Raw genomic sequence first — 13,099 nt, forward strand, 5'->3', positions numbered from 1 at the left:
CTGTTATATCACAGCTGATCTCATCCTTTGCTCAGAAGGTAAAAGGTTCCCCAAACTTAACGTTTTCCCACGCTGCTGACATTTTCAGCCACTGTTCTTCTTTGAGTTAGCTGCTGACTACTGCTAGCTGCTTTTGAAATTTCCTACCAGGCACCGCCCATCCTACCCATGATCCCACCCTACCCATTATCAACTAACACTAATGCCGGTAGAGGGTCAAGTGAAGTTTTATAGTCCACAAAACACTGCCTGAGTTTCTTGGGGTAAAGGCTTTGCACTCATCTCCCAAACAATTGAAAAAAACAGTCACCAGAATTCAAACATTAAAAAAATACATAATAAAACCACAAAATGTGTCGATACTGCTCATACAAGTGACCTGGAGCCCCAGCGTGTCAAGTTGTTTTGAAAAAAGTCACTGGCACCAAGTCTCTGTGTGTGGGGGAGGCAACCCGGTGGCATGTTACCACTGGTGTGCAGATATGGGAAGCTCTCGTTGGTGTTGCGTGCATACATGAAGGCAGCCCCCACACTGGGAGCTACAGGCTTCAACAAGGCTAAAAACATGGCGCCAGTGATGTTTATTCAAAACAGCGTGGCATGTTGGGGCTTTAGGACACATGGATTACTTTGGACGAGCAGTATGGATATATTTTGTGGTTTTATCATGTCTTTTTTTAACATTTGAATTCTGGTCACCGTTTCCTTAAATTGTTTGGAACATGAGTGCAAAGCCTGTGAATTGCCAGCAGTGTTTTGTGGAAAATAAAACAACTTTACCCAACTTTCCATCAGCATGCTGGTAAGTAGATAATGAGTGAACTGTCTTTTTTGGGTGAACTATCTCTGTAAGGGAGAGACTACTCTGCCGTCTGCCCCCCGCCCCATTCTGCGATCCGACCTTTTATACAGAATGGCGAGCCAGAAAAACTCATTGAAAAGGCAGTGCAAAAAGGGGTAATGTGTCCTTTGGTCATATACACTTGTACTTAGCCCTGTCCACTTGTATTCAAATCACCCAAGATGCATTTGAATACTACATGTAAACAGGCTCTTTATGTCCAAGCAATGCCAACATGGGGGCTATCATTATTTGTAATGTCAGAAAGATCAATCTCCAATCAACCCCTTAGACTTCTTTTGTGACCATTCAAGGACTACCAACTGTTAAGGTGACAACCGCATAGTAACGATTAGATTTATCATGACAGTTTGCAATCAATTTACATTCCACTGACTAACGATTAATTTAGAATTAATCTAAATTCTAGTGCAGGTTTTTTCAGCATTAAGATGTTAAAAATGGGCACTGGATTAACTACATCATATGTAACTTACTTTTTTATTTTTTTCTCTTTATTAACAGTCAAAATGTAATTCAGAACAGACACTTACCACAGTTCTCCTCATTCTTCACCATCGACAGAAAAATTGAAACTTCACTCTCCAATTTCTGCTGTGAAGCATTGGCTGCCTGCACAAAACAAGAAAGACACATTGGAAACCTCCTCCGTAAATAGCACTTCTTCCTCTCTATCACCTAATAATATACCTCATTAAAAAGGTATGAATTTAATCTTACCTGAAGGGCTTGTGACATATTCCTCACTGCCATGGCACCATCTCCATCTCCATCTGCATCTGCATCATTAAGAATCTGTTCTTGGGTGCAGTGGCGAGTGCTGTAGGATGAATGTGCCTCAAAAGCATCCAACCATCTCTAGGTAGAGAAATATCAGAAACATTTATTTGCAGACAAACATAAGACAATTGGATTGCTCAGGGAGGGGTTGGGAAGGGGGATATAGTAACAGCAAAGAAGGTGAATCTCATCTCACTTTTCTTGTTGCCACTGAATCTGTCTTTGAGGGAACCTTAAAATAATGAACGGTGCCATCAAAGCACCTGAGCATGAAGAAGCAATGATCCCATGGTTTGACCTAGAATGACAAAACGAAATTACTTACAGTCACGCTTGCTGCACTAGATGTCAAACATCAACATGTCATGAGTACGATGTAATCACAACTGAAAGATCTAAGGTATGAACATCCTTGTATAGTCATGAAGGTTAATTAACTACAGTGAGTCTCTAACCTCTACTACCTACCATGCAGTAGGCTTGAGTTAGAGACTTATAGCCCTGTTGTCTGACACCAGCCTGCGCATCGGCCCTCGAAAAAGAAACATGAGAGATAAGACAAAGGGTTTCTCACATAGGCACATACTGTAAAAAATATAAACATTTTAAAAATCACAATGTAATTTAACTACAGTGCACATGTAGTCACTGTTACAAGGAATACTTCATTAGTAAAAATTACCATTTGTATAACAATTACACATCCTGTGTTATGTTGAATTTGTGGAGAAAACTTTTCTCCTATACCTCAACAATAAACATGGAATCCAAAATTCTTGAAGAATTGAAGTAAATAAGGGGCCTTCATTTAATATCAACTAAAGTACATCAAAACATCTGTTTACAAACTCTTACACTACTCCTGCAACATAATTCATGTCTCATTTATCCAGTCATATGCGCAGTAGCTCCAAACACATGCATATGCACATGCATAAAACATCATTTTGAGCATTTACACACAAGAGTAGCGTGCGCTGAGCATGTGTGAGCATTTGAATTAAATTCAAACATGCCCAGGCACACGGGTCGTCCCTGCGTGAGACTATTTGTACAGTAGTGTTTTAAATCATAACGTTTTACCAAAAATGTATGTGTTTGGAAGTACTGAGCATACGACTGGATAAACACACTTGGATTATATCTCACGGGTTGTGTGAGACTGTTGTTTTGTTTTGTTTTTTGTCAAGAATGTTTCGCTAAATAAGAATTTCAAACTACAAAACAAACCTTGTTTACTTCAAATCATAAAAAAATGTTTGCCTTTTTGGATTTTCCAGTTTTCTTCACATATTAATGTAACATGGTGAGTAACAGAGATAGAAATGGTCATTTCGCTGGTGAAGTATTCCTTTAAAGTTCAACTTTTCATTGAATGTTTTGGGAACTATGGATGCCTCCACCTCTTACAAGAACTGTTGTGGAGAAAATGAGATTTTCTTATATTTCAGCCACTATAGTTTAGAAGGCATTGTCTGCTTAAGTTAGGTATTTTACACAAAGCAAATCAAGAATGAACAAGCAAGAAAGAAACTTCTACCACTGCAAAAACATACATACAGAAAGTTCAATACACTAGACATATATGCAGCATATTTTTTAACATAAGAAAACTGCATACATATAAAGTTATCTCACTGTCTGGGGTACCAGGAGAGAGTCCCCTCCTCAATTATCACCCAGTGTGATCGCCATCCAAGAAAACGTGAACTCTGTCAGAGAAACATAAAGTAAACAACAGATAAACTGTGCAGCAAAACCAAATCACATGAATGAACATTTCAATTTATTCATTTTAAACTCTTTCTACTGATCTTTTTTCATCTTATTCAAAATAAGAATTTCAGGTAACACTTGAGGGGCTCTGAAGGGATTTTTTGTATATCATAATGATAATTATGTGCTGAGTAACAGTAAACAAAAAAAATCAGTCTACACCATCAAATGTATCTGAACAAAAACATTGCCTGACATATTAAGAGGAAATAAGAAAACACTTGAACGTCTGGGTACCTTCCAAAGAGTGCCTTCCATCTTCTGCACCCCACTGTCCACATCCTTTGTGGGGGAAAAACAATTTTCAGACATGTGTACAGACACAGCCTGATTGACAGCATTAATGATTTTGTGGTGACACAAGAAACACACAGCTCAGGTTTTTGGTACAACAGTTAAAGTTTCCAAGGTAAATGATATATCTTTTAATTACTTAATAGCCTGGCCTTTCTTTTTTTAATTCCCACCATGACTATGCACTGCTCTACACTGAAGCTGTGCCAGGCTTATCAGACATCCAAGCAAGAGCAATGACTGCTGCTTTTTTTCTCTAAAGTCACAAGACCATATATAAGAGATGTGTGAAAGGAGAAAATGCACAAAGATATTTGTGTGCACCTATATTTTGGCCAGCTGCAGGACAGCACTTTTTCCTGAAAGAGAAATGCAAACATGCACTCTGTGATTAAGGTGCTAGACACACCAAGTGCTTCAGTACAAAAAAATGAGTTATTAGCTCATAAAAAGCCCAAAATCCAAATGTTTAATCTTCTGGGAAATGTGAATGAACTTGGGTAAATTCCAATAAAATTGCTTAATTACATTAAGTTTTGTCATTGCTAGCTTTGGTGGGGCCATTTGCCCACTGGTGTGGATAGTGAAGAGGCCAGAGGATCACCACAATGATTAGGAATTTATGATCACTGTTGCAAATGACAAACAGCTATTATGAACGCCACTCTATGCCCCAGCCTCAAAATCTGTGCCTGGCGCAGTCTTGTACTGCAGCTACAATGCCCATGTGCATCTGTTTTTACCAGTAAAATGTAAGGAAATGAAGCTTTTTTTTTACATTTTAATATTTAGTCAGCTTTTTTCGCTGCCTTCCTGAATACAAAGTTCCAAAAGACATGACTGTCACAAATACTGATGAAAGCAAAATTACACAAATAGATTTGGTAGTAAAATGATAAAAAGCAGAAGAGGTCCACATTTGTGTAAATAATATGTTGCCAGCATCATCAAATTGTTTTACAAGATATTCAGTATATGAGTATTTGTGGTCACACACTAAGTCTCAAACATACCTAAACCAGGTCATGTGATATGCTACTAAGTTCAGCACACTTTGTAGACAAATATTATTGGGATTACTACATAAATTTGCAGATGAGAATTTAATATCCAGAAATTCAAATTATAGACATTACCGCTGACTACTCCTTTAACAATCTGACCATACAGTGACCAGTCTTATACTATGTGTCAGTCATGTTTTGCTTTACATTACATGCAACGAAATGAAAAAAATATGCAACTGTAGCTTAAATCCTCTGCCGGTACCTACCTCACATAATTACCAGGTTGATTGAAAACTACTCATCTGCACTTACCTTGTCTTGATAGGCTGCTAGAATTAATCTGAGTTCATCACTGCGGACCAGGTCCATTGCTGTCTGGTCTGCAACACAATAATCATCATGCAATAAATACATAGACGTAACCAGCACAAAATGCTGCAGATTATTATTTTTTTAATTTTAATGTGTATTATTTAAAACCTCTGACTCTAAAATCATCATTGTGATTGTTATTGCACCACTAATATATTAGAGTAATAAGAGGTTAAAGTTAAGTGATATACCATTGCTGTTTTTAGCAGTGGGGCTGGCTCCAGACTTGAGCAGCTTTATAATACACTGCTTCTGCCCCCTGTAGGCTGCACAGTGTAAGGGCGTATTCCCCACTGAGTCTCTGCAGTGAACGTCTGGAGCTTCTTTCCCACTGAGCTGAACAACATGAGACAGAAAACAACTTAAAGCAGAGTACACTGATTTACCTCTTTTACAGATCTAACTGCAATGGGAACTCATCTATGGTAAATTGGCAGATATTATGTTGTTTGTGGCTGTCTAGTATTCAACATTGTCACCTACATTTCAGACCCTTGGCAAATATATCAGATATGTTGGACTTTTGCTGCTAGAATGTGGACAAATTCTGAATGTAATCCTGTAGTTTGTGCATTTTTTCAATATCTCAGATACCACAAAACATGTAAAGGGAGCTGGTTTTCAACTAGCTTTGTATTATAACAATGTGGATTATATGTGTAAATGACGTTGATAAACTTACTTTCATCTTAACAGTGCCCAGATCTCCCAGCTCGAATCTGTGTTTTGTGTCATTCGGTGGACTTTTGGTGGCTCTGGGGCCGTCGCTCAAACTACAGATTGTACTACTATGGGCACAAAGAGTGTAGAAGCAGATTGAGACAGAGAGCTGCCCCCCCTTTCTCTCTCAAACTCAGACCAAACCAGATCAAACGGTAAAACTAGGCAGTGATGATGTTACTTGATTGCCTTTCTTTCCCCAAAAATGCTTTTAGAAACTTCTTTTAGTACACTGTTTGGCTGTATTACGAGAGCTATGAACAGGAAATGGGCACCACATTGTTTCCTGTATTATAAAAACTACAGCTGAAAAAAACTAAGATCAAACAATAAAACTGATCAGTAATGATCATATAAAAACCTCTCTTAAATGTTTTCAGAAACATATTTTGGCTTACTGTTGAACTGTAATTCCGAATCTTTTATTACCAGTCAGCCGCCTTATTGCTTCCTGTGTCAAAATGGCCAAGCTCATATTTCGTCACCCACCAGAGGGAGCAGTAACTGCAGTAAGTTGTCAGTTTTCTCCCTCTTGATCACAAGCGACTGCAAGAGCCCTTTTTTCAGTTTTTTTCGGGTCATGTAGCTCCCATTTCAAATGTATTTGCATTTTTCTACTGCACAGACAGCACAGTTTTATGAAAAGACCATCCAGCATTGAAACACTTCTTTAAGAAATAAAGATGCTGTCAAAGTGTAATATATTCTGAAAAATTCTTAGAAAAGGTCAGAAGCTAACCAGTTTAGACAGAGTGGAGATGTCCCCCTCTCTGGCTGCCTCTAGAAGCTTCTCCTCCCGCCGCCTTGTCTCTCTTCTCTCTGCAGCTGCACAAATCAAACACTATTTGAGCACAAGGGCATCTTATCTACAGTAATGAGATGCCATCAGCGATTTAGAAAAAAAAAAAGAAAAAAGAAAAAAAAATCCCATCATTTCTTACCCTCCAGCATTGTAATGATTTCATCATCCTCTGTGACATCTTTAGGGATTTGGGCTGTTCCATTGATTATGTTGGAACAGGCATCGTACCGCAGCAGCAACAGAACAATCTCCTTAGTAAGGAAAGAAAAAATAAAAATCTGACCATCATTTGCCAACACTCCAAAGCTTCAATGGGAAAATGGAAAATATCAGGTGGAGTCTGTGACAGTTTACATTAATTTGGCTGACAAAAAGGTTTATTACTAGTTTCAGATGAACACCCCTCATTAAAGTTAAAGAGATAGTGCAGAATTTTTGAAATGGGGTGAAATGAGGTACTTATCTATAGACAGTATATCCCAAATAGTAGACATTAGTCGACATGTCCCTACTTTGGAGAAGAAACCTTAAGTCCTTCATAGAAGCTGAGCGATCTACTGTTTTGCAGGGGCCAGCCACAAAGTGTAATTAGCTACCTAAGACAAGTCCCACCTAAAAATAAAAAAACGAATCAGTTCAAGTGTGCGTTATCTTGAGACTATTTTCACAGCTTTACCTTAATGTCAAAAAGCCTGTTCTGACAGGGAGGCGGTTTACAGCTTCAGTTCCCCATCTATGCTCTAAACAAAGCCGCAATACTCTATTAACAAGAACAGTCATTTTAGCTCACCAAACACAGGAGCTGCTGGTCTACTGTTGCTTGGATCAGTTGGTTAGTTTGTGTTATTGTGTGACTATGGTGAATTTGTACTAACGATTTAAAATGCCAAAGTCACACAATCACACAAACAAACTCGGTGTTTGAGGCAATGTTAGACCAGCAGCTCCTGTGTTCAGTGATGTTTTTCTCAATGGAGTCTGGCTTTAAAGAGAGCAAGCTAACAGCTTCTTTTTCCCATTTGAAATCACGGTCTAACATTTTGGTACAGTAGTGAAAACACACTCAATATAGTGTACACTTAAACAGATCTCGATTCTTTGTGGTGGGAGTTTTTTTAAGTGGTTAAAATACAAATTGTTGCCAACTGCTCCATAGCATTACATTGCTAAGCTTCCCTGTCAGACTCCAGCCTGCATTTACTGTATGTAATATACCGCTTATGCATAAGTATTCCCCCCACATACACACACTTTTTAAATTCTGGACTATCCCTTTAACCATAAAACATGGGGAGAAGGCAACAAGCAACGAAAGATGAAAAAATGGCAAGAAATTAGTAAAAAGTACCAAAAAAATCACCTGAAAGCTGCTTCAAAACCTGTAAGTTCATAATATAATTTAAAATACAAAATTATGATTAACAAAAATATAGCTTTTTCCTAGTTTTTTTCTTTCCCCCTCCAGACATTTCCTTCAAGCCTTTTCAAAATTATTTTCTAAATCTACTAATGTCTTGCAATTCTTGGAACATTTCTTACCAAGTTGGTCATTCACTCATTCACGTGTTTTTGACATAAATTGCACCCATTTGCTCAATGTTCAAAGATTTAAATACTTGTGATAGGCATTTAAAAGAAGCACAAGAGAAGTGATGTTGCTCCAGCTTTCAGAGGGAGGTTTTGTGTTGTGTTTTTTACCTTTCTTCCAGTATAGGCTGCCTTGTGTAGAGGTGTGTCACCCATGTTGTTCTGCAAATTTGCATCAGCACCTGCCTGCAAATATAGTACAGTAAATTCCACAGATTGTAAATGTTTATTGGACATAATATGAACACCTCTCACCTTGAGTAACTCCTCCACAGCATTTGTGTGCCCAAAGTAACAGGCCAGATGGAGAGGCGTCCATCCTGAGCTGGCTTTAGACTTAGCTACAGTGACAGAAAGGAACATGAACACTTTCCAAGCTATATAAAATCATGTTAACCAGAGAGTATAACACAAACTCACAAGCTGATCTTACTTTCATAAATCTAGGAAAGCGACTACCTTGATAAAGGAAAGCAAAAATTAATATTAGTTGTAGTTCATGTAGGGCCATATTTCATACCTAACTGTTACGTTTACTTCTATTTTAGTTGCATCTGCTTAATTTTGTGATATTGTTGCAACTTAAAAATGACAAGTGAAGTTTTTAAGTAAACCAAGTTAGTCAGACTTAACTGAAAAATTGTATGAATGTTGCAAGTTGGCTGAAGCTTTACTAAGTATTGATATTTGGGATAAAATGGCATGACATATATTCCTGTTGAAATTTTAAGTAAAATCAAGACAAATATTTAGTCTGATTATTTCCTTATTTCCTTTTTTTAGGTTCAAATGTTTGTTTGTTTTGATTGTATAATTTAGTTTGTTTCCACAATAAATAGTCTTGTCTTAAGATGTTCAGTGTGGCATGTTGTGGAAATGAAAATAATTCTGTGAACTAACTACACTGAGAAAAAAGCAAACATAACATAAGGATATAAGAAAGAATATACTAAGAATAAGCTATACTCACTAAACCTTTTCAAGGCAATTGGTTTCCTATATTTAAAAAAAAAAAAAGTAAAAAAAATCAACCAGTAAAAATCAACATATCAAATTTGCAGTGTAATGGCGTTTTCTTTTTTACTTACATCTGTAGTTAATGTTGAGAGAGCTGCTCTGGTCGATTCTCGACTGAAGGAGCCTCTGGATGTCTGAAAAACTGCCCTCTCTGGCATAAAGGAGAAGCTTTTCCTCAAGTGAGTCTGCCTCCATCACCACTTGACTTCCTTTGGCCCAATAATGAAGCTAATTTAATCCCTGTCCAAGATACTGGGGACAAAAAAAACAATGTCTGTAAAACAGACATAAACACAACCAGAGAGCTTCTTGGCAGCAAATTAACGTTAGCTTAAGTCTTTAGAAACAAGTTAATTTAACTTAACACGCCTATTTGCTTTCTTTTAGCTTGAATGAGGAGGGAAAACTTAAAAATAAACGACACAACATTCCCAAAGCGCTCAGGACGATTTCACCGGAACACAAACCAGCTTGCTAATTAACTTAGCTTGTTGACTAATAACGTTAGCTAGCATGATTTAACAACTTTAGACTTACAGGTCAGGATTTTCCAGTCTTATTCCACCAAACTTTCGCAGACTTTGGTTTGGTCTGACCAGAGTTTGAGGGACACAATCATTTCACAACCGAAATTTGATCGACCAGCTGACAGCGTTGGCAGCCGTCACGTGACCAGGCAGCAGCTAAACTGGGGGTGTGTGCAGAGGCGTCGCCAGCTGTAGGGGTTCAATTCAATTTCCATTTCAGTTGTATTTATAAAGCCCATTATCATAAAACACAGTTTGTATCAGAGGGCTTTACAGTATGCAACATCCCTCCTTAGACCCTCACGTCGTCTAGGGAAAAATTCCCCCCAAAAAAAACCTATAAAAGGGGGAAAAAATGGGATGAACTCCCTCCATAGTCCAAACAAAAACCACATAACAATAAACAAATAATAATACAAGCTGTACATTGTTCTTTCTAATGATATAGTATCATTGCCAGGTTGGATTATGCAAGATAATAATAATGATAATAATGATAAAAAAATACATTTTATTTATAAAGTACTTTACAGAAGCAAAATAAATAAATAAAACATAAAATAGATTAGGATATACATGATAAAATATACACAACATTACACAATATATTGTTTTTGATAAGTGATTTGAACTGGGAGAGTTTGGTGAAAATGTGTTTTGGGAAAGAGTTTCAGACAGAGCTGGCAGCTATGGAGAAGGCTCTGTCACCCCAGGAACCATTATTTGGAAATATTGTGTCCTATATATAATGACAAAAGACAGAATTTTATTTCTAATGAAGCTATAACATATCTCAGAATTGAAATAATATTTTCAAAGGATGAAAGGGCAATACTACTACTACTACTACTACTACTACTACCACAACTAATAATAATAATAATAATAATAATAACTTCATTTATATAGCGCCTTTAAAAACAGAGTTTACAAAGTACTATAACAAACAAAGCAAAGCAGAAATGGGACACACAGATGGCGATACAACAACATAAAGCCAACTGACTCTTTTGAAATGATCTCTTCATCACTCTTTGTGGACAGCAGCTAGCAGCTACAACTTAATGCCATATTACAAATTACATGTAAGCAAAAAAATGACACGAAATATCTGAATATATAAAAAAAGTCCATACATCAGCTGAAAATTAAATTTTGTTGTTCCTGCATGTATGGTGACAAATCTGTGTTTCATGTACCAAATTTTTTTTTTATCAACTTTCCAAGTGGTTTCTCCAACTTGAGGTGGCCTTCACATGAATTTTCCCACTCTGGAAGTAATTTTTTTTTTAGATTATTCTGACACCATATGAATGGTGACGCATGAACTACCATGTAACTGCAACATCCCTATCAAAATCAACATAATTTTATTTATTTGTTAGAAATTAATTTGTGTTAAAATATCAGTGCATTCACAACACATAACCAGACATATGACAAATATCATGTCACTACATACAGTGCAGAGTGCAGCCCAGTTCACCTTAAAAATCACCATAAATAAATAATAAAAAAGGGTCAAGCACCCAAGCTAGCTCAAGCATTAATGAGTCTGAGAGAAGTAGGGGCAATAAAAATAAAAAGCTTAATGTGGCCCACTTGGTGGGTGTGACCTATATCTGCTAGAAGGGTAAGTGACTGTATTGGTTGTGTAGTGTGTGTGTGTGTGTATGTGTATCCAATTCTTTGTATAGTCCTTTCATTTTAGTCAATCAGCTGAATATGCTATTTCGTGGTTCTTGGTCCTACCTATTGAATTTGCTGCTCATTTAATGATTTTGTTGACATGACTGAGGTGGATGTTGCCCAAAGCATCAAACCAGACCGTGACGTTGAAGGTGATGATGGATTCAATGACTCACCTGCAGAAAGCAAGTGAGGCTGATTGGTGGACATGGAGTTTGGGAAAACTACAAAAAGATGCATTCTGACAACAAAGAGATGCAAAGCAGAGACACAAAAACAGGCAAAGCAATATAAAGTGTGTGTGCCTTGATCCTTTTGGAGGTGGGGGGTCCGTTTGCACATCTGTGTTCAGGGGCCCACTGTATGATAATCTGCCTCTGAATGAAGAGATAATTACTGTCCAAACTGTACTACTGTAGATTAATTCTAGCAATATCACTAAGTTTTCAAATATCAACATTCAGTCCAACTACCCATATGAACTATACCTCTCTTCCATCCTTTGAAAACATTATTCCAATTCTGAGTTATATTATAGCTACATTAGAAATAAAATTGTGGCTTATGTCATTACATATAAGCACACAATATTTCCAAATGATAGTTGCCATGAGTTTTGCTGTTCTTGACTTATTAATGTTCATGAGTCCAATTCTTCTTTTGTACACTAGATGGAAGTATTTGCTGCTACAGGTGATGTCCACACAAGTTACATCTGTGTTTATAGCCTAAGCTTCTGAAAAATGAACAATGTCTTGACAAAAACCTCACAGAAATCCACACATCACAGTCACATTTAACCATCTGCCCTTAATTGCATCTTACTCCCATTTTAAAGGTTATCCATCTGAGACATTTTGGGCTGTACTATTCTTAACTTTAACTGCATACATTTTTTTTAGATATTGAATGTCACTTCTCTTGTCAGTTCTGAGTGTGTGGCTTTGAATGCCCTGCTTACTTCAGGCAATGAGGTCCCCTGAGGTAAGTGCATAGCCGGTAGAGGAGGTGATGGGAAGTCAGGCTGTAATGAAGCTACAGTTTGTGTCAGCAAGGACTTCAAAGATGAGTTATTTAGTCGCCTGTGAGAGGAGAGATGTCTCTTTTGAGGGCATAGGACTTGAATACTAACACACAAAATCACTTGCAGGGCCAGCTCTTGACTTTTGGGGGCCCTTCCCTCAGTGACGTGTTATTATTTCATTTACCTGAGCTGCAGTTTATAATCATTGTTGGCTTTTATTATACGTAATAAATCATTGGATTTCACCCTCACTTTTGTCTGGGGCTGGTATTTTTTCGAAAAATTATGATACCAATACCAGGATCCTTAACCCTTTAACACCTGGATTAACATCAGTTTTTGTATGCTGCATTCAGGTGCGTTTCACTACCGTTTAAACCTCTGAAACCTAAAAAAAGTGGTTTGATGTCTTCTAAAAACAAAGGAAAAAAACATAACTTGGCAAAATTACTAAAATTAGTGGTTAGTAGTTAATTAGTGAAAGGTGACAAAGAAATTACCTGGAAATATTATTAGAAATTATCAAAAAACTTTTACATTTGTATTGTCTTAATTATGTATTTAAAATTATGTTTCAGGAAAGAGAAAGAGAATTTTTTTTAAAGAAATTAACACTTTCTTGAGGTTATTGAATTGTTTGGG

At 37.1% G+C, this 13,099-nt stretch overlaps 1 protein-coding gene across 2 annotated transcripts in view; it reads right to left on the reverse strand.

The window, feature by feature from the left end:
• Nucleotides 1-9,912, reverse strand: part of LOC121951385 (oxysterol-binding protein-related protein 1-like) — a 34,919-nt gene extending 25,007 nt beyond the window's left edge. The window contains exons 1-14 of one of the 2 annotated variants that reach the window (XM_088085542.1): nucleotides 9,755-9,912; nucleotides 9,289-9,469; nucleotides 8,456-8,541; nucleotides 8,312-8,362; nucleotides 6,753-6,864; nucleotides 6,551-6,636; nucleotides 5,283-5,427; nucleotides 5,032-5,099; nucleotides 3,656-3,700; nucleotides 3,281-3,354; nucleotides 2,111-2,174; nucleotides 1,839-1,940; nucleotides 1,583-1,720; nucleotides 1,396-1,474 (exon numbers count right to left, since the gene is read on the reverse strand). In XM_088085542.1, the coding sequence (XP_087941668.1) occupies nucleotides 1,396-1,474; nucleotides 1,583-1,720; nucleotides 1,839-1,940; nucleotides 2,111-2,174; nucleotides 3,281-3,354; nucleotides 3,656-3,700; nucleotides 5,032-5,099; nucleotides 5,283-5,427; nucleotides 6,551-6,636; nucleotides 6,753-6,864; nucleotides 8,312-8,362; nucleotides 8,456-8,541; nucleotides 9,289-9,412 (1,174 nt within the window). In that variant the 5' untranslated portion in view covers nucleotides 9,413-9,469; nucleotides 9,755-9,912. Of the gene's footprint in view, nucleotides 1-1,395; nucleotides 1,475-1,582; nucleotides 1,721-1,838; nucleotides 1,941-2,110; nucleotides 2,175-3,280; nucleotides 3,355-3,655; nucleotides 3,701-5,031; nucleotides 5,100-5,282; nucleotides 5,428-6,550; nucleotides 6,637-6,752; nucleotides 6,865-8,311; nucleotides 8,387-8,455; nucleotides 8,542-9,288; nucleotides 9,470-9,754 lie in introns of both variants that reach the window. The other variant, XM_042497685.2, reaches the window with a different exon arrangement.
• Between the last annotated feature and the right edge of the window lie 3,187 nt (nucleotides 9,913-13,099).

Source organism: Plectropomus leopardus, chromosome 12 (genome assembly GCF_026936395.1).
Source record: "Plectropomus leopardus strain MGB_pleo_1.0 chromosome 12, ASM2693639v1, whole genome shotgun sequence".
Classification (NCBI taxonomy): Eukaryota; Metazoa; Chordata; class Actinopteri; order Perciformes; family Serranidae; genus Plectropomus; species Plectropomus leopardus.